This window comes from Thalassophryne amazonica, chromosome 7 (genome assembly GCF_902500255.1).
Source record: "Thalassophryne amazonica chromosome 7, fThaAma1.1, whole genome shotgun sequence".
Lineage (NCBI taxonomy): Eukaryota > Metazoa > Chordata > Actinopteri > Batrachoidiformes > Batrachoididae > Thalassophryne > Thalassophryne amazonica.
The window spans coordinates 76,973,106-76,995,422 of record NC_047109.1 but is presented as its reverse complement, the minus strand read 5'-3'; the positions used below and the strand labels follow the sequence as shown (position 1 = coordinate 76,995,422).

Sequence of the window (22,317 nt, the reverse complement as noted above, 5' to 3'; positions counted from 1 at the left end):
TCTTCCGAATGGTTTCCAACACGGAGGTGCTTTTTGTTGTGCGCCATGGGTGGCTCTGTCCTGATGTGCGAATTCCTCCGCACTTCTTTCATTACAAAATCTCCTGACAATGAAAATCCGATGAGGGGGGTGGACCAGTGCTCACTCAAAGCCTGCCAGGCGAATGACGCAACCGACAGGCATGAAAAAACTCACGCATGCGCACGAAGGTTCAACCTTGGCTGATGCAAGCGCACATGATTAAAATCCATATAGTTTTTGAAAAAAATAAAAAGGTCGGATACTTTTCTAACAGACCTCGTATATACATATAAAACTTTATATCACATTAACATGGCGTTTTGGTCTGTTTCAAATGACATTAATATGATGCATATTTGCATGCATCTGAACTAAACTGTTAGTCTGCTCAGTTATAAAGACATATTTTTCCAAAATGCTTAATATTAACATTTTTTTTATGTATTTGGACATATGATTATTTGCAAAATTGAAAACAGTTCATTTCTGTGTTAACCCAAATATACCTGCATTTTTAACACCATTATTTTTTTGTAATTTTAACAACAATTTATTGTTTTTGTATTACAGTTTTACTTTATTTAAAGGACAATTAAGTAGGTTTTTTCTTTAAGTTTACAGTTTGGGAGTAATTGTAACAGCTAAATGATTTGTTTTTGGTAGAATCGGGACTCTGTCTCTCCCCCACCAGGGGTTTTGTAGCAGAAAACCAACATTGCAACTTCAGAGAAACAGAGCCAATGTCAAGTGAACAAGAGTTGCAGGTCTCATGAGAAACATAAATTGCTTTACTGCACTACAACAACACATACACCTGCCCCCCTGTTAATGAACTGGCCAACTAGTTATATATAATAACTATAAGAACAAGCCAACGACTTTATTTCTTACATGTTCATAATCATGACAAAGCCCCCCCACACACACACACGCACACACACAAATAATAATAAAAAAATTCTGTCAGAGGAAGTAAGAAAGAGAGAAACAGTGTGACAGAGCGAGGGGGGTCACACACAGGTCAACTGCAGTTCAACTTTCTTGGAATAGCAGAGCTGAAAGATAAAGAAGTGTGAAAAACAGGTGCAGACCAGATGCTGCTGGAGGAAGCTTTGGAGCCGAGTTCACTATATTTCATCACTGATTGTGCACATCCTTGCAGAGAGAAAGAGCGAGAAAGAGGAGCAGCGATCACACACACCTAAAAATACAGAGAGCAGAGCAAGTGAGAAACAAGTGAAGAGAGTAAGAGATCCTGCATGCATGAGGGACAGAGAGAGAGATCCACCTGTGTTTTGTATGACAGTGTTTTGACATTATCTACTTCCGAGCTGTAGGGGGAGCCCTGTAGAGAAGAATGTGACCAAACAAAAAAGAAGACGAAACATGACAAAACTGACCAAACTTACGTAGTTCTCCTTTAAACTACTGTAATGTATAAATTCTACAATGAAATATGTCACTTTTAACATTTTCTTACTGTAAAATTAGCAGGTGTGTTTGCTTCAGTATTAGGGTTGGGTATCGAGAACCGGTTCTTTTTGGGAATCGTTAAGAAATTATTCGATCCAACCGACATCAGTAGCCTTTTTGCTTAACGATTCCCTTACCGGTCCTTCAGAGCAGCCATTGTTTTTGAGGGTGCTTGTCGGGAAAATGATCATTTGTCTACGTTGATTACAGATCCTGCAGCAGGTCTGTAATCAACCACTTCTGCATCGCGACTCCACTTTGAAGTTGAACCATTGAAACAGTGCTTCGATCTGCTGCTTCATTGGTTCTTTGATTCACTGCACTTCAGAAGTGGCAAAGCCATCTCAAAGCCATTAAAATATGTCAATCGTGAGTCACTTTTGTGTGGATTAAAGTCACTAACTGGGACTTTTGTCTTGTTGCAGTCAAGAAACGAGAATCATCCTCCGTTCCGTTGGCACAGCTCCAAATGCTGCGCGGCTCTCTGCTGAAACAGAGTCTGGTCAGAATTAATAACTTAAAAGCGAATCACCACTTTAAATAAAATGACACCTCTTTCCAAACGTGGCAATACAGACAAACTACAATCGACTAAAACATTTTTTTCCTCCCAAAATAAGACGTCCTGCATTCTTTATGAAATACATTCTGACGTGCAGCACAGCCAGCAGCAAGAGTTCAGCTCAGATGTATGGAAGGACATTAATGCCAATAATGTCTGAAAGGAAATGCTTTTGACAAAAACTACAGATTTTTTTTATTTCTATTTCTGTCCAGAGATCAAGGATCCACCATGTAGAGTTTCTTATGTCCAGAGTTTAAGGATCCAGTGACCAATTTCATATTTATTTACTTTAAGACTCAATAAAATGTTGCTGACATAGAAAACCTGTAAAGCCTACTTGTAGTACACAGAAAATTCACAAGTGGTATCAATAAGGCAATCGATAAGGAATCGGATTGTTAAGCGGAATCGATAATGGTATCGATATCGATAAAATCTTATCAATACCATCCCTATTCAGTATTCTACTGTATACTGTAAATTTAACTCTGCTTCATTGTCTTTTTTTTTTACAAATTATTACGTCATGATTATACCTATTCGGGTACCATGGTGGCTTAGTGGTTAGCACTGTTGTCTCACAGCAAGAAGGTCATGGAATTGATTCCCACCTTAGCTTTTCTGTGTGGAGTTTGCATGTTCTCCCTGCGTTTGCATGAGCTCCCTCCCACATCCAAAAGACATGCAGGTTAGGTGGATTGAAAACTTTAAATTGTTCATAGGTGTAAGTGTAAATATGTTTGGGGGAGTGGGTGGGGCTGGACCCTATCTCAGCAGTCATTGGATGTGAATCAGAGTACACACTGGATAGGATGCCAGTCTGCCGCAAGACCACATACACAACAAACAAACGTTCACACCTGCACAGACACCTACAAACAATTTAAAGTTTCCATTTCATCTAGCCTGCATGAGTAACAGCAACAGGAAGACAGAGGTCGGGAATGAGAGGAAGAGTAGTAGCCAGTAAATCAGTATTGATTAGTATGTCTGGTATTTATATTGTGCATTTATAATTGTAAGCTGTTTTTCTTTTTTACTTTCACTTTTGATACTCTGTGTGCTTCTTACCCTGTGTGCTGCTATACAATGGTGCTGGAACCTCAATTTCTCTGAGGGAGTCTTCTCAAGGGATCAATAAAGTTCTGTCTAATCTAATCTAATGTGGGAGATGTGGGAGAAAACTGGAACACCTGGAGGGAAACCACACAAACATGCAAACTACACAGACAGAAAGGCCACAGGTGGGAATCGATCCCCTAACCTTCTTGCTGTGAGGCAACAGTGGTAACCACTAAGTCATCGTGCTGTCCCAATTATACAGATTTTCACTGTTAATCTAACAGGCTATTTTTGTTTACAGTGTAAGCTTGAATCCTGTCCAGGGAGATGAGAAATACATGCACTTTTCTCACTAATTGATTCCAATTTAAACATTTTCTTTGTTGTAAGCTGGCAAATATCAGTGAAGAACGAACTCAGCAGAATTAGACAAGGCTCCAAATACTGAGCATGATTGGTTTTAAAGCTAGAAGGGAAAAAATACATTACAATATAGACATTTGCATTTTAACAAAAAGATTCATTTGTGGGAGCAAATCAAATGCAACTGTAATCTCTCACTCTCTGGCTTCCGCTCTCTCTGTCAGTGCATATGCGAGTGTTTGCTGTCAGCCTCTGCACCACTTCTTATGATGCAGTTTGCAGAATTGCACAGATTGCAACACATAATGAACTGTACAGTAAGATGTATTAAGATGAGGATTTGATTATAATGTTCTTGCACATTGCAGTAGTGTAGCACGCTTCAGCTGAATGCTCCATCATAGACGGAGCACACAGTCTGCAGGAAGGAGGACGCTGTATGTAGTAAAACACTGCGCTTACACTTTCAACCAGACTCACTGTGAAAGAATGGCACATGCTGGCTGAACAGTGTAACATAAACACCTCATGAGAGTGAAATATAGTGACAGGCCAAACAGCTGTAATCAATATTTCTTTTCCTGCTGCGCTGCTGCACATATTTCATGCTGCCTCCCTCATCCACCCTCTCCTTTTCCACTTATGTCCTCTCCTTCATCTGCCTCTTCCTTTAATTACTCAGTCACTCATTTATTTTGTCTTAATCACGTGGCCAGTGTTTAACATCAGTGTTTGCCATTTGCAGACATTTTCTGGTTTCTGGAAGCGCTTATATTGTGCAAAATGTCTCTACCTTTAACAATCTCATATTATTTGGTTTCATGTCAGACATCTGCAGTTCACATTTTTAAGACTGTACACAAAGAGTTTAGATACAAAACTCTTGAAATCCATTTTTTTTTTATTTAGGAAAATAGAATTTAAAGTGGAATTGAAAGGAAAATACATTGGAAAATGTGCAGATTTCCATCAATGAAATGATTTTTTTTTTTTCATATTTAAGGATTTTATTAAGACCTGAAAGTTCAGCTACAATTTGCCAGAAGGTACATCTGAGATGCAAGCCTAGATTTAATGTTTTGGTGAAAGAAAACCCTCCTCTGTACCACTTCATCATGAAGCTGTATATGCAAAACATACACTATGCACAATTCTCCAGTCACAGCCAGAGAAGCCTGTAACTTCTTCTGGGTTGTCTGGATGTCTTGGTGGCTTTCCTCACTGTTCTTCTTCTTGCACAGTCAGTTTTTCAGAACTGTCAACTCCACACAGATTTCCCATAGAGTGCCATACTGTTTATACTTCTTCCTAACTGATGTAAATAAAGTTCAAGACATATTCACTGACTTGGAAATGTTCATGTATCCATCCCTGACTTGTCTGAAGAAAACTGGCAATAAAACTGATTATTTACAGGTATTATACCAAAAGGGCTGATTACTTATGCAACCCATCATCTTGTCTTTTATTTTTTTAATTAATTTATATCAAGTTGTAGAGATTTACTTTCAGTTTGAGTCAAAGGAAGATAATTTAGAAATTTTATATTAAGAAGCCTGATTTTCTTTTTGTCTTTGAAATGCCATAAACAAATTAAAATGTGTGAAATGCCAAGGGGCTGAATACTTTTGCAAGCCACTGTATATAATATATGATGAATTGCAATCAAGCAAAAGCTAAAAATTGGTGAACTTTGACTGTGGACTGTCTTGAGATACGAGACGGTATGGAGAGCCAATGGCTGTACAGCTAGTCATGATTATTCTCACAGGAAATGAGATGCTAAAAACGTACTGTGAACTTCCAGTTACATTACACAGTAAATTACTGTCAATTTCAGTTTATTTTCATTTACATGGTGCCAAATCACAACAAAGCTGCTTCAAGGTGCTTCACACAAGTAAGGTCTAACCTTAGCAACCTCCAGAGCAAGCACACAGGCGACAGTGGTAAGGAAAAACTCCCTCTGAGGAAGAAACCTCAAGCAGACCAGACTCAAAGGGGTGACCCTTTGCTTGGGCCATGCTACCAACAGAAATTACAAAACAATTCACAAAATGATATAGAGGAAATGTTGCCAGTGTACAGGACAGGAGGGTTTCCAAAGCAGACACCACACCCATCTCTGGATGGAGCCGCACCTCAAACACAGAGAGAGAGAGAGAGAAAAAAAAAACAGAATCAGGCATCAGAAAGACAACAAATTCAGTATAATTTGTCAGCATTAAGTAACAAGGAAAACAAAAGAAGCACTGAAGTAATTGCTGGTCACTAGCCCTAAGCTTCAGTAAAAGACCCAGAATTTAGATAAAGTTGAGGCCGCGGCCTGCTCCATTTCCTAATAAAATGAATTAAAAGAGTAGACTGTTCTATCAGGTCCAACATTAATATATATATATATATATATATATATATATATATATATATATATATATATATATATATATATATATATATATATATATATATATATATATATATATATATATGTGTGTGTGTATATATATATATATATATATATATATATATATGTGTGTGTATATATATATATATATATATATATGTATATATATATATATATATATATATATATATATATATATATATATATATGTGTATATATATATATATATATATATATATGTCAAATGTAAGCTTTTGGGTGCAGCTTATAGGTTTGTTATAAAACTCTTTGAAATCTGATGTACAGTTGTAAGTGCAACAGAGTAGTGATGCAAATGTTTAGCAGTGGAAGCAGAGTTGTATCACAATGGAGGCTATCAACATGACATAATGGAAGTATCCATTACCATAGAGGTGCACAATTTTGTTTTCAAACAAATCTACAAATTCAAGACCATGGTCCTGTGTTTTGATGCTGAAAGCAACCACCAAAGCCAGCGAGATAAATGTAAATTATTCTTATGCCCACTAATGAAGTCTTTTTATGAAACTGGCAGAAGATAGATCGGTCATTAGCTGTTTTGTTTCTCCCTCTGCATGTTGACCATGTATACCACGACAAGCTGCCGGCTGTTGTATTTCAAGCAGTGATTGGAATCAGACGTGCCTTCCATGCTTGACCGCTCAGCAGTTGTTTTTTTTACCCCTAGTGTTTTTCTGAGCAAGTTATTGTCTTGCCGACTGAAGCGAGCGGATTGTGAGAGAGCGAGGATTGGTACCACTCATCAGACAAGACGGTCATTTTCTTGTTCTGTAAATAATCAGCTCAGTAGATCAGCTCTGACAAACTATTGTAATTTACATGAGACATCAGTCATACTTGCTTAACCCAATGAGTGACCAAGTGGGATTATAATAATTGTGCACTCAGACAGTAACTTACCAAAACATTGCAGCTTTTATCTTTCATGCTTGCTTGTACTTGAGCTTTCAAGGTCCCAATGTCCCAGCGGTGCTCAACTGAAAGCATTTGACCAGTCTTCACTGCGCTTTCTCCTCCTTTAATCAGGTTAGGCTCTTCGGTAAACAACAATGCAATTCCGTTCCAGGTAATAGGCGGCGCCATATTGGCATATTTGCTTGAAGCCCCCCAAGTCTGGTTACTAAGAAGTGAGATGACGTCAGAGCGGGAATGACGTAGGGCCTAATGGCCCCCGCATAATGGCAGTTCTGTTGTGGTTAAGATTTGTGCTGACCACTGCGGTACGCCGAGAGCAGCGTGCAACTAAACTGTGTAATTGTGATGACAAAACAAGAAACAATGGTTTCCAGTGTCCATGACCCTGTAATTAGCAAGAAAGCTTTACAGTCAACTTAATAGGTCTGTCTGTCTTCATTTTAAATTATAATAATTTTTCTGGTCCTCACCTGCATCTAGCAGATGCCCATAATTTCAAAGGATGAAGTACTTTCAATGTAAATATTGCTGACACACTCACTAACTCCGTTCATTTTCTGCCTGCCCTGCTACTCACAGCGAAAATGATTGTAAAAAGTAGATGTGAATTACGTTATTAAAAATATTTAGATCCCCCCGAATGAACCAAAGTGAAAGGTGGGATGTCGAGGTGGGGGAATTAATCAATCAGCTTATTCTTTTCTGTGGGTGGGGGTGGGAGGATGTGTGCACACAGTCAGGTGTGGCTCAGCCTTTCTTGGATGCAAGTAAGGAGTTGGGAACCAGTGGCCTAGAATCCTAATTGCTACTATTTATTGTCATGGAGTATGCACCGAAATATCACAAACGTACCAATTCTGAGTGTATCTTTACACCCTTTCACTTACTTTTGTCCTCCATTCCTCCTCTTCTCTTCTCCTCTCTTCTCTTATTTTATCCTGCTGTCATTTCCATCGAAAAAGCCGATCAGGGTCAAAGAATCGTCAGACTGTGACAAAGACGTGAAGAGGATGAAGGCAAAGCTAAAACACAGAGAATGGAAAACAGAGGCAGGCAAAGTGAGTCTGACTATAGACAGGATATTATGTCAGGGGGCCTCTGTTAATCAATGCAATCGTGTTTGGAACCTGGAGCCATGGAAATAGGGAGAAGAGATGACGAAAAAGAAAAGACGGAGAAACTGAGTGAGAGTGAGAGAGAGAGGAGAAAGTGAGAGGGAAATGGAGACGGGGGTGCGCTTGGCACCAGAACTAAATTGAAAATGATGTGCTGTGTTTTGTGTGTTTGTGCGACTCTCACATATTAACCCTGCTATCTCCCAGGTAGTCATTATCTGTCTTTGTGTGTGTGTGTGTGTGTGTGTGTGTGTGTATGTACCACTTTAACCCTAGTATCCTCTATCATTAAGCAGCTTTACATACAGAGTATGTCCACACATTTATCTGTGCATGCTCGTGTGCATGCGCACGTGCGTGTGCATGCAAGCGTGAGGGGGTGAGTGTGTTTACAGTGATCTTAATTGTTGTTATCATTCATGCACCGCCAGAACCACCTCCACCCCCGTCTTTGTCTCCGTCTCCTATTAACTCTCTCACCCGCTCTCTCTCCCATTTTCTATCATTGCCTCGCTCGCCCTCCTTCTATCTAACAGCCAGTTTCTCTCGTCCCTCTTTCTCATATTTTTTTTCCTTCTCAGCCTGCAGCCTAAATAGAACCCATTTCATCTTCTGTCTGTCTTGCTTTCTTTTCCTTCCCTCTATTGTTTTTTTCTTCGCTCTGCATAGCGTATTCTTTGTCCTGCAGTTTCTCCAGCCAAAGCTAACTTTTATTACTCCATGATTGCATTCAGAATTCATTACTCCGTCTTGCCTGTGTGCTCTCTGATCACTTTCTGTCTTCCTCACTCTCTGCCTGCACTGTCTTTCTGTGACACTCTCTTCTGATCTCTCTCTGTGTCTTGATTTAATTTGATGCCCACTGTACTGGATTTTTTTCTCTCTTTTACAAAAAATAACACTTGAGATTCTAACTAAATTTTCTCTCCTTTTTATTTTCAGGCACCCTCTCTTAGTGCGAAACACATCTGCCTCCCCCCTCGGCAGGTTGCCATGGTCGCCATACCGACTCTCTCTCTCCTGTTGGTCCTCGCAGAGTGGATGGGTCCGGTGGTGTCGTCTCCCCACCTCCTGCTGCGGCCCAGCCCGCGGGAACGTGAGGCAGGGACAACGATGAACTTCAACATCGCCGTGATCCACGCAGGTGCCACGGTGCAGGCTGAGGCGGCGGTGGCGGGGCCCGGAGGCAGGGTGCTGTACCCCGGCTTTGGCCGGGTGTACGGCTCTCTGGGGGAGAGCGTGGTGACCCAGTGGGGCTCTGCCAATGTCATCTGGCTACAGGTTGGACACTGTCTCCTCTTCATTTTGCTGAAGGAAATGAATAACAATAACCATCCATTATTCATACTCGCTCTCATTATTTGAGCTGAATGGGCAGCATGTTGCTGCCATTGTGTGGGCGCCACAGAATGAGTGGGTGTCTGGCTCAATGCTTTGACCACAGCTGGTATTGCAAGCCAAACATGTTATGCATGGTAGAGATACACAACACAAAGCCGCGACACAGTGCCCCGTGCTGTCAACTCTATTTGTCTGGTTTTCTCCCTTTCTGTCTTCCTTACAGGTGAATGACAGTAGTCCAAAGACGGTGCTGTCCCAGCTGTGTGAGCTGCTGGCGGCGCGCCCCCTGCAGGGTTTGGTTTATGAAGAGGAAAGGCCTCCGCGCACAGCCTGGGGTCCTTTGGCCCCCATGCTGGAGTTTGTTTCTGCACAAACCGGACTACCCATAGTGGCTGTTGGAGGGGGAGCGGGGCTGGGGAGGATGCCACAGGTAGGACACTGGGAACATCTGTGTGCAAGTGAGAGGAAAGAGTGAGGTCCGTGTGATTGTGTAGGCGAAAGTCTTGGTTTTGCATCTGCTGTGTGCTGCTCCACGACAATGACAGGTATTTGAACGATGCAGAGGCTTTTTTGATGCTCTGACATGCAGCTCGCACAACTCTCGACAGCATGCCATATCTGATACATTTTCAAAGAGCTGATTAGTTGTATTTCCCACTGTTTCTGATAAGAACGGAAATAACATACCAGAGCAGGTGGAAGAGCTCATTGTTGATATGAAACATAGAGAGGGCTAGACATTAACTCTAGCAAAATAAACTGACAACATGTTCTTGGACCAGTGTCAGTCTGGCCAGCGTGCACAACCAAAATGCACATTTCACTGGCTGGCAGTAGCCACAGCTTGTGATCATCCAACATTTCCACATCCAAAGGTCCAACATACCATCTGGTCTGCTTATCTTATTGTCAGTCAAATACACAGTGTTCATTTATCGAAAACATTTTGCTCTGGTGGAATCTGGCTTTTTTTTAAAAGGCAGTTTAAAATCTTATCTGGCTGCCATTCTGAATGTCATGGTAACAGCAGTAGTAAAGCAAAAAATGCTTTGATTGTATCCAAGTAGGCTGAGTCAGGTTGTCTAGATTTATTTACTTCCTTTATCCAGAAAAACTTCATCAGTTCTGATGCTTCATCTGAACTGATGATGCTTTTCTGGATTAAGAGCAAAATGTTGTCAAAGACTCTGCCTACTTGGATACCAAGACCTGGATGACAGAGAATCTCCAAAGATGACACTGATGGTGTTCAAAGCATAGATTTCTAATTTTTTCAATGTATTTATATATTAGAGCTTTTTGGGCTTCAGTGCTGTTTTGTTTGCTTGAACAAACAGACATGCGTGTTGCATTCATGTTGATTATCAGAAAGATTTTGCACCTATTTTGAAGGATGGCCAGTGAATACTGGAAATGTTTTGAAAAGAAACTGGCCGCTAGAGCCAATGGGCACATCCTTGATTGTCTACCCCTGATGGAAAAGCAACAATAATTGTCTAGTTTATCTTATATTTTCTGTCTATAGTGCAGCAGATAACTGAAACAGTCGTGCAAATGGTGATACAAGCACCAAAGTTAGCACAATACTCCTTAGACATTACTCTTTTGAAAAAAAAAACCAAACAAACAACTGGCCACTTGAATTTTCAATAGGCGGCCAGGTAGGGGTCAATTGAAGAATTACACAGGGGTCAAAATTAAACATGGTCAAATCATTTTGAAAACTACACCACATTATTTGTCTGATCATAAAGATTCCAAAAAGGTATAGTTTGGACTATCTATGACTGAATGATCAGGAGTTATGGGGTAAAAACAGCAAAAATGGTGACAAAGGTCAGTTTCAGTTTGTACAGGGGTCAAAAGTTAAAGTTCCTTCAATTTTGTTAAAAGGTGATGCAAATTATTGGTTGAGCTAATAGGATTAATAAATTGGAATAGTTTTGATTGTGTTGAATGTTTGGTCTCCAAAGTAAAGGTCAAACAAGGTCAACGTCCATTGGATTCTATGACATGTCACATATGTTACCCCGTAACATGATAACTAAGCATGATACATGGTCCAAACTATTCCTTTTTAAAAGCCTGTTAACTCAACTAATAATTTTTATCTTTTTTTTTTTTTTTTTTTTTTACCAAAATAGGAGCAACTTTAACTTTTGACCCCTGTACAAACAAAGTGACACTGACCTTTGTCACCATTTTTGCTGTTTTTACCCCATAGCTCCTGATCATTCAGTCATAGATAGTCCAAACTATACCTTTTTGGAATCTTTACAATCAGACAAATAATGTGGTGTAGTTTTCAAAATGATTTGAGCATTTTGAATTTTGACCCCTGTCTAATTCTTCAATTGACCCCTACCTGGCCGCCTATTAAAAATTCATGTGCCCAGTTGGTTTGTTCAAAAGAGTAATGTCTAAGGAGTATTTATGCCAACTTTGGTGCTTGTATCACCATTTGCACGATTTTGCTCTAAATATTCTCTTAGCTGCTGCACTACTAGGAGAGATAACATGATGATTATACAAGGGCCTCTTGTTGCACTGCCCCAGTTGTGATGTACAGTAGAAGTATAAAAATAAGAAAAGAGCCTTCATCTCTCATTGGATACACATAAATAAAATGAAATTTGTAGGGGTGTGCTCTCTTATAAAACAATGCAATATGTACGTATCTGGATATATGGCTATGATATGATTCAGGAACCATACTTTGTTTAACGGAACAATTCAATTCAATGCGATTTGATTTGGTGTGACACAATGCAGTCAGATGCAATTCTTTGTTTAATATGAACTTTAATTTTCCATATAATTTAATAAATTAGAGTAATCCCAAAGTGGGATTGGCTCCCTTCAAACATGAAACACCAGGGACCTTGTTCTGAGTTTTGCTACTGTGCTGTAGTACATTGGCGCTGCCTCTGCTCACCTATTTTTTTAACCCATGGGGCAGCAACACATAGAATAGCATGAAGCACAGTACAGAAGAAGCCCAGAAGAGGACGCTACCTTTCCGGTACCGGACATTTTGATTTCACCTCATGAAGATAACATTTCTGTGACCATTCTTACACCAATCTTTGAACATTTACAATGCAAAAGTACCAGTAAAAAAAAAAAAAAAAAATCACCTAATGCAACCAATTTAGAATATTTAAATTGAGTGAGAGAACAATTCAGGTGCACATGTATCAATGTAGTTGTATTTATTACTTTAAAATCAATTTTTGATTCATATCACTTAATTGTGACACCTCCAGAATGTTTTCCTCTGCTTTTAATCCATCCTATTTATAGTTACACACAAGCAGCCATCCTGATCAAGTCAGATCTCAGAAGCTCTGCACAGTTGTTCCTGATTAGTACTTGGAGGGGTGACCTTTTAGGAAAACCAGGGGCTGTATGTGTGTTTCTCCAAGTAAAACTGGAGTTGCAACAGGGAGGGCATCTGTAAAGCAACTCCAGGCCTACAGACATTATCTTGGTCAAGTGATATAAAAGGAGCACAAACTTTATGTGCATGTTTTTGTCGTTGGGTTTTTTTTGGTGGGTGGGAGAGGGAGGAGATTTGGGGGCTCAGAACTGGTGGAATTGATCTAAGGACCTACATGCCGTAAAATGAGCAATGACCACCGGTGTCACTGACCGAATGGTCCCCCCTAAAAATCGGTCCACCCTGCCTTCACTGTGCATGTGCCATTTTGGAGAGTCAGCAGCGAGTCACTGATTATTACCTCGTTTCTGCTTCAAACTGCACTCCAGTCATCATCTGTCTCAGCGACAGATATCTGAAGCTTTTGTACAACAATTGCATACTGTAAATTCAGTAATATTTCATAATAAAAGGCTGAGGAAGCATTGGTGTAGTCTACATTTTTGAAGTGGGTAGACTGTGTTTTTTGCCCGTCATCAACCCCATGCGTATGCGCCCCGGTTATTAACATTTTTAACACCATAACAAATAGATCTATACTTTCCATCTGATCATTTATATTCTATATTTGCCACTATAAATGTGAGAAATGTGTCAGAATGTAAGTAAGTAATTTGCACCAGTTGCAAAATACAGTATACAACAGTAAATCTAAAAGAGTGATTAAAAAAATACAAAAATCAAATACATTTATTTTTTGGCATCTGAAAACCTAATTTAACAAAGAAATTTAATCAGGTCATAAACCAGGAATAAACAATGTTTAAATCCAGCCAAAAGTATCATATGCAAGCTACTGTATATTGTTTAACAGTAAATAAGACAACTTTAAGTCACAGTCACTCAAAAAAAAAAGTGACTGTGACTCCTTGTTATTAAGAAAGAAACGTTCTCTTAACAATAATAAGGAGCAGATTATTGCCTCCCAACTAAGTATATTGCAAGAGTTCACTTTTCCTCCCTCTATTTAGTACCGGATATGAGCCTGTACTGCCAAATTCAGCAGCTGCAAGATTCACCCTTCATATAATCCGCATGCCCCCACGTTGTTTGTGTACAGTTTACACGCATAAACAAAAACAAAACAGAACACACCGGTCTACATGAGCATGCACTGGCTGCATAGCCTCACGCCTCCTACCACAATCTCTGTTGAAGTTGACAGTCCATCATCAGGTCCAGACAGGGGAGTGGAACCTGTAGGCTTTGTGGTCCACAAGGAAACCTACCCAGTATAAACAAGCTAGTATTAGTATACGTTAAGTTACATTAAAACAGCAGCTAGGCTGAAGGACAGAAGCTAGCTCCCAGAAAATTCACATAAAACAATGAAAATATGGTAGATGCTTTACTTTGCAGAAACCTTTTCAACCCATGACAAAAACACTGTAGGCCAAATCAGTGGCACAAAAGTACAGTATGAAGACAACCATGCAACTAATACCGGAGAGTATGCCACTTACCAATTCCAGTCATTTAAAAACTACACTATCCAACAGCCAACGCGACTCAAGCTCAAGAGACATCTGTAGATTATGGGCAAAAAGCTGTTTCATTTTATATATTAACAATAAATGAACGGATCATTAAAAATGTCCACGAATCAAAGTCAAAAGACATTTGCACAAGTAGAAGCCCTCCACTTATTGTGCTCAAATTCATATTTTAGAAATGACTCTGTCCTGATAACAACATTAAAGGCAATTACATATTTTGGTGAAATTACAAGTTGAAATGACCATTAAAAAATTCATCATGAGGTTTATGTCACAGAAATCCTACTTTACAATCACTGCAGTCATTGTTAAATTATTTCCTGTTGCATTTATAATAAACATTTGTATTTATTTACAGTGTCTGTTTTTCTGGTTGAAATTAGATATAAATAATCTACCAGACTTTAAAAAAATGTACAAATTTCCATGTTATTTTGTCTAAAAATAAATGTCCGAGGTTCCTTATGTTAAACAAGAAATTATCTAATCTGAAATAACAGGTGGTTTTAATTTACAGATGAAAGGTTTCTAAAGAACCATTTATTTATTTATTTAGCTGTTTTAATTACAAGTGTTCTAAACTTTTTTAACAGTAATCAGAAATTCTGAGGTAACAAACAACAACAACAAAAAACATCTCCAAGGATTTTTCTTCAGAAAAGTGCTCCATAAATGACCAGTCCTGTGACGCGTTTGCTTTGTACAGATCAGTGGTTTCTGTACCGATCTGTTTTGTACAGATCAGTGGTTTATACACCAATCCGTTTTGTAGAGATCAGTGGTTTCTGCCACTAGTCTTCCGAGGCCTGTTTTCATTTTTTCGGGTAATAATCACCATCGATACTTTCTCTAGCATTCTTCTTGTTCGTGTGTGGCTTTCGCGCCCCCATTTATCTATGAGCCTATTAAAACTCTTATCTAGCAGAGCGAGCGGGGGTGGGGGTGGGGGACACATACGGTGCACTCTGCGGTGATGGACGCCTTATGGCTGTCTTTTAAAGGGAGAAAATAAAATTACAGTCAATAAGTGCTCATTTTATTTACACCGTTACGTTCCCTGGGGCAATTTGAAGTGGGTAGATGGAAATTCCAGGTCTTTATAGGTAAGTAAATGGAGTCTACCGGCGCTCCACATAGACTACACCACTGACAGGAAGCATCAGAGCACCACAGCAGCACGTCTGAGTCTGACATGCTGCTGATGCTGCACCTACGTCATTTCGGAGCGCCAGTAACAATTGACCAATTATCGCCTCGTTTCTGCTTAGAACTGCCTCATTTCTGCTTAAAACTTTGTCATCTGATGGTTAATAATCACATTATTCCCTTTGATCACTTTGGATCTAGAGAGTCAGACTCAGAGAGTCAGTCTCAGAAGCATACGCAGTGAAGGCACAGTGAAGTTAGGGCGGACCAATTTTTAGAGGGGACCGTTCGGTCGGTGACACTGGGCCGCGCTTTTGCACAGTGAACATGTGATGAACCTTCCTCAGAACAATGACCAAACTGACACCAATGTGTGGGAGTGATGGAGAAGTAAAAACCAACTTGCTGAGTGGAAAAGAGTTAATTGTTGAGACATAGTGTGAGTTGATAGCACTTGAAGCATTAAGACTGACTTACATTATCATAATTTAACAGTGTCACAAAATTATGCTTTTTATTTGAGAAAAAGGTTTGTAAGAATGTTATACGAGGCGTTGAAGGTCAAGGTCGGCCATGTGCTGAATGCCTGCTGTTTGAGCTGCAAATGGCACCAACTGCTGCAGTGGCTCTGCTTCTGTTGTAGTTTTCTAGGGTGTGAGGCAAGAAATGTGAGTGAGTGCATTCCTATGTGTAGTATGCGGTCACACAGAGGTCCAACTCTTGTATTCTTCCTTTGCTCGGTCGGACAAAGGGAGAGTATTGGAATTGGGCCAAAGTGTGCATTAGAATAAGGATGTGTTTTGTGCTTTCCACCAAACAGGAAAAATATTGCATTTTGTCTTGATATAGAAAATTTAAGTAATTTTATGAACTTGAAGCTGTACCCTGACCTAGTCCTCTTCCACTCCAAATGCATGAACACACTTTTTACAAACACTGCCCTGTGGACTTGGTGGAATTTCTGCAAAAATCCAAGCAGTTTTCGCCCTGTGGCTGCTCGCGTTCTCCTACAAAACTTAAAGTCCCGTGATGCCTCGATATTGCACTTAAATATAGAGCAGTCCACGCAGTAGCACTTCTCTGTATTGCTGTTTTTACTTGCTGTTTCTCACTGCATTGTAGTTTTCAGATGTAGCACATCGACAGAAGATCAGTTTAACCAGATGTGCTGCTCTCTCTCTTCAAATCAGGAATCAGGTTCCATCTTTCTCCAGTTCAGCTCCTCCACAGCCCTTCAGTTAGAGGTCATCTTCGAGGTGTTGGAGGAGTACGACTGGACAGCCTTTTCCGTGGTGTCCACGCGGCACCATGGCTACCAGGAGTTCCTGTCGGTGGTGGAGGGCCTGACAGACGGCTCGTTCATCGGCTGGGAGAAGAAGAGCGTGGTGATCCTTAACGTGACTGATGACCCTGGGGGTGCACGCACACGCAGGCTGCTGAAGGAGAACGAGGCGCAGGTGAGACAGGGGGGAGGGAGGGGGAAAAATAGGGGGTGAGGAAAGGGGAGGAAGTGCTGTGAGTGTCATAGGTGGCCCCCCTTTTTCTGAGAGGTGGCTTCCCAGCTTTTTCCTTCCTTATTCGTCTCTCCCTCTGTCCCTCCACCGCTCTCTCTCCCCTCTCTCCTCTATCCCTGCGTTCTTCTCTTCCTTTCTCATCTTCTAAGGCATCAAGAGTGCAACAAAAACCATGAGTCACTTTGATTTGAGAGCTAGGTCCTTTGTGTGTACAAGGAATTATGGGGTGCTCAGTGCACAGAAGGTGACGCACTAAGATGAGCATCTCAGGAGCCGTTATGATTTACTAGGAAATCCTTCAACAACAACAAAAAAAATCACAATTCTTGGCAAAGTGTAATCATTTTCTTTTTCTGTTTTTGGTTCTCACACAGTCAGGAAGATGGTACATGTGAATGTTTGAGCTCCCAAAACAACACTTCACAAAAATATGATTTGTGATATATATATATATATATATATATATATATATATATATATATATATATATATATATATATATATATATATATATATATATATATATATATATATATATATATATATATATAAAATATGTGGAGCCATTTTCAACATTTTGCCTTGTGGCACTGATGATACGCCTCAGGTTTTCATATTACTCTCACATAAATTATTTTGACAATGTCTCCTCCAATATTGGGTATAGGCACTGTGACACACCTGCATGGGGAAATTCAACATGCAGAGGTGCACCAGGTTGAAAATTCAAGTTTTTGAACTTTGGCCGCACAACATACTCACATTCATGGAAGTGACAAGTGAGTGTAGCGTAGGGTGGTGACTGTGCTCATCAATAATAATAATAATAATAATAATAATAATAATAATAATAATAATAATATGAACCCACATGGAGGTGACGCCATGTTGTTTTTTGGTCTGAGCCTGACTGAGTCCTGTGGTTGTAGACTCAGCCACCAGTTGCTCCCCTTTGAATTCCCCCCCAGGCCTTGGTCCAGGAGGAGGCCCTGCTTTCCCTAATCCGGGCGAGGTGACTTTGTCCTTTTCTGTGTCCATCCCAAAGAGTCTATTGTCACCAATCCTGAACACAATGTTCACGGATGGAATTTCATGGTGCAGTCAGGGAGAAAAGGGTGGACTGTCCACTCTGGGTCAGAGAAGAATTATTGACCCAAGGGAAGGACTTTAAGTATCTCGGGTCAGGCATCCGGTTGAGCAGGTCACTGGACAGAGGCCCCGTGGAAGACCCAGGACACGCTTGGTGGATTATATTTCCTTGTGGGCTTGGGAACAGCTTGGGATCCCCAGGGAAGAGTTACAGGACTTGGCTGAGGATAGGGAAGTGTTGGATGAGCTGCTTGGTCTGTTGCCACCATAACCTGGACCCAGATAAGTGGTAGGGACTGCATGTGGGACTTTTCCATCTGAATCAAAAATTTGAAGTGTTTTACGATGATGCCTCCCATTCACCCATTCACACACCAATGTCAGGGTGCTGCCATGCAAGGCACTCACCAGGAGCAACTCAGGAATTATGGAACCTTGCCCAAGAGTCCTTAGGCAAGGGTTGCACTGGGCTGCAACAGCCTGTGAACAGCATCCGTGAGAAAATTTGTGCAGTTTGGCGTGAGGTTCGCAGCCATTCACAGTCCCCTCACCTCGTCACGGGCAGTGATTGATTTGATTGTAACTAGATTTTTGATCAAACCAAAAAAATCTCTGCAATGAACTCCCTCACCAAGTCCTCAAGTGGGCACCTCATACCCCTCACCACATAGTCTCTGCAAGTAAGTTTTAAGTTTTAAGTTTTATTAAGTTTGATGCTCCTGGTCGGTGCACACCTTACATGCACGCGCGCTAGACTGGACGCACAAGCTGTGTGAATGGATTCATTGTGTTTATTTATTTGTTTATTTTTGGCGCACACCTGTCATGCACGCACAGGAGCTGTGTTTACTTCTATTTATTTATTTTTCTGGGGACAGAAGTGGATTTAAGTTTAATGCTCACCCTACATACATGCACAGGCTGGACACATCCTGTCCAGCCATGAATGACCTGCACAAACTGCATTTATTGTTTAGTTATTATGGCGATGACAGAAGTGGTTTTAAGTTTAATGTTCCTGGTCGGCACACACCCGGTGTGCATGCGTGCACGCTGTGCTGGATGGATGATGTCAGCACTCGGGCTTCATTTTTTATTTTTTATGGGAGCACTTCCAAAGGATCATGGTGCCCGTGCATCCTGTCCTGCAACAGCAGAGCTGTGCCATCTAATGGAGCTCAGTTTTATGCGTGGCCCAGCTGTGAATGCACAGTCCTACTGTACAGGCACAATTTTCACTTCATACCCTGCCACAAACCCAATTTTCTCTTTTTATTATTTTTCTGAGGACCGCAGCCTAATGCTGCAGCCAGGGCAGGGCAGTGTTTGGAACGTGGATGAGGGGATCCAGATCTCTGAGCATGTCAAACCTGCAGTCGGCAGTGGTGCTGAACATCTGTGACAGTCCCGCATGATATTCACATTGCCGCTCGACTTTTGCGTGTGCGCTGTGCAACGTTAGTCGCTCTCACGCAGTATGTGTGTGGATGGCTCAAGATCTGTGACCATATTTCCACCGCCACTCTGGACAGTGACATTTGGCCACCATGTGCACACATAATGGGAGGACCAATTCAGCATGATTCCTCTGACCTCCAGAGCCACACTATGTGACCTTCAGAACCAGTCTTCATAAAACCTGAGTGATGTCATGGAGTGTTTGTCCAATATACAGTCTATCTCTATGATTTTGATGCCTTGGATACAGTGGACTTTCCTCACAGTCCCTGCTCCAGTCCGCTCTTGACCTCAGACTGGGGCGACCCCTGGCAGGGGTTTCATCATATCAGTTTTCTCATGAGGTGCCTTCCTCCTTACTGTGGTTTAAAAAGGTTTGGCCTTAAATTCATCAAACTGAACTACGTTTGTTGAACATAAAATGAGTTCTTTGGGTGAGGGGGTGGGGAGGTGGGATGGGTAGTGGTTATGATTGTTGTGGAACGTCATGTTCTGCACTTGAACCTGGGGTTCCTTAGTGATTTGATGCCTTCAGGCAGCTGTTGCCTTCTGCTGGTTTAGTTTTAGGTACAGAATGCATGTTGTTTTGCTGTGTTTGGCATATTTTAATTTTAAAATGGAATTGTTTTCTGGTGCTCCTGCAACCATGCTGCTCTGAGCACATCTGATCCTGTCAGATCTCAGAAATGAAGCAGCGTAGCTCCTGATTACACTGGAAAAAGTGAAGTGCAATTTACTTTAAAAAATGAAAAGGTTAGTCATAATTTTCACACAGAAAGATATACTCTTACTTTTGTCAGTGTTACTCATTGTTAATAACTTCGATTTCAGAACAGTGCTAGATCGTGTCTATATTGCTCACTGAGAATTAACTGGTTATATGTTCACTTTTGCCAAAAGTAGAGTTCTATGCTCCCAGTACTAACATAAGTATATGTATCCATACACATGCAGAAACATAAAGTTCTATATCTTGAAATACTTTTGGTTTCATGTCAAAATGGTCCAGTGTTAACTGTTTTTACTATGGTGTTTCAGGTATCAGCTGGCCTATAACAATATGCCAGAATTTCCATTTTCTTAATAAAAAATGCACATGGAACCACCTGATTCTTAGCAAACAATGTCGTGGCATGTGACCTTGACACAGATTGTCAAGGTGCTGTGCAGTGATGGATCACATCCTTTGACCTCAGGAACTTTTATTCTCTTTTCTTCCTTTGTTCAAGAAAATTTGAACATGCAACTAACCCAACAAATAATGGGGAACCAGCTGTGCTGTCTGAGTCGCAATGTCAACAAAGACAAAGATGTTTTGTTCAGATGCATAATGAGGTCCATAGAGTGCCCAAAATCGTTACTGCACTGCAGTCACAGATTGAAGCACCTCCATCCATGCAGCGATTTTACACATCTGTTCTAAAGTAAGTACTTCAATAAAACAACGGAGCACTACAAATTTGCACTTGAAAAAGATTCTCAGTCACTGAAGAGGGCAACACAACAAGATTATCACCCTATGTCGTATACTTGCAAAGAGAAAATAAAATCCATGAGTGACTGTTGAAACACCCTGTACAGTATTTAGCAAATCTCTTGGAAGACGAGAAACCACTATGTAAAAGTTTTCTTTTGTTAGGTTTGGAAGAATTTTGAGGCAGAGTTCACTTATGACAAATGAATAATATTTATGAACAAAAAACGTTCTATTTACTTAGAATTTCACTTTTTCTCAGTATTCTACTTGGCTGGAAGACCACTTTGAAATGCCAGGAGCTGTGAGTGTGTTTCTTCATGTACAGCTGGAGCTGTGTGAGGATGGACATCCAGTGCAAAACGTGTGCCAAACCCCCAAGTGGATTTAAACAAGATCTGCTGTGGTGCCCCCGAGGGATGAGGAGCAACTGAAAGGAAATAATTAAATAAATAAAATGAGCTGTAAAGATGTTGTTGCTATTCTTTCAGCTACAATTTACAAAGTCAGCAACCCTAATTTAAAATATTTAGTGAATAATAACGTATTTAATAACTCAGGATGGCACAATATCACTTGTTCATGCATTACATTAAGTTGCCTTGAAATTTTGAATTTTGCCAACATTTTTTCATTTGTACAGTGTAGAATTTTTAAACATTGTGGCATGCGGAGTAAAAGACAGAGATAATGTGAACACACCTTTATACTTGACTTAACACTTTGACTTCTGTTCAATTTCATTTTTTATACAGCATCAAATCACAACATATGTTACTCCAAGGCACTTCACAAAAGTACCCACCCTGCCAATAGTGATAAGGAAATATTCCTTCAGGGTTTTTTGTATATTATTTTTATTTTTACAGAAAGAAATGTGAAGCAGACCAGACTCAGTGGAGTGCCTATTTGCTTTAGCCATACTGCTGAAAACAAAATAACAAATAACTAAACATAAAGAAATGTCAAACCTGCAAGGGCAGTAATGTTGCAGTTAAGTAATCTATATACATATAAGGCCTGATTTGCTAACGGTTTGTGAGTGTAATTGTGCGCAAACATCAATGCACTTGCATATACACCTGCATGCTGAGTTACTAACAGTGCACAATGAGGACTGATTCTGTCAAATGTCCAAAATAGCACATATTGTCAATTTAGCACCTTTACCTTCATGAATATGCAATTTGGAGGTTGTCCACCAGACTGCACAAAATCGTGTGGGGACACATGCTCGTATGTGAGGTTTGCACACACAACATGATCTATCAAGGTAAAAAGGAAATTTAGCAGGTGCTGGTAGTGTCTATATTTTGCAAGTTTGAAACCTTAGCTTTAACTGATTGCACTTGATAGACTGCTGTTCCAGTTTGACGTTCCATCACAGAGACGGTACCGAA

General features: G+C 40.4%; 1 protein-coding gene across 1 annotated transcript in view; it reads left to right on the top strand.

Moving 5' to 3' along the window:
• Positions 1-22,317, top strand: part of LOC117514251 (glutamate receptor ionotropic, NMDA 2D) — a 290,532-nt gene that overhangs the window by 118,608 nt on the left and 149,607 nt on the right. The window contains 3 exon segments of the mRNA XM_034174620.1: positions 8,903-9,241; positions 9,525-9,731; positions 16,573-16,839. Coding sequence (XP_034030511.1) covers positions 8,954-9,241; positions 9,525-9,731; positions 16,573-16,839 — 762 coding nt within the window. The 5' untranslated portion in view covers positions 8,903-8,953.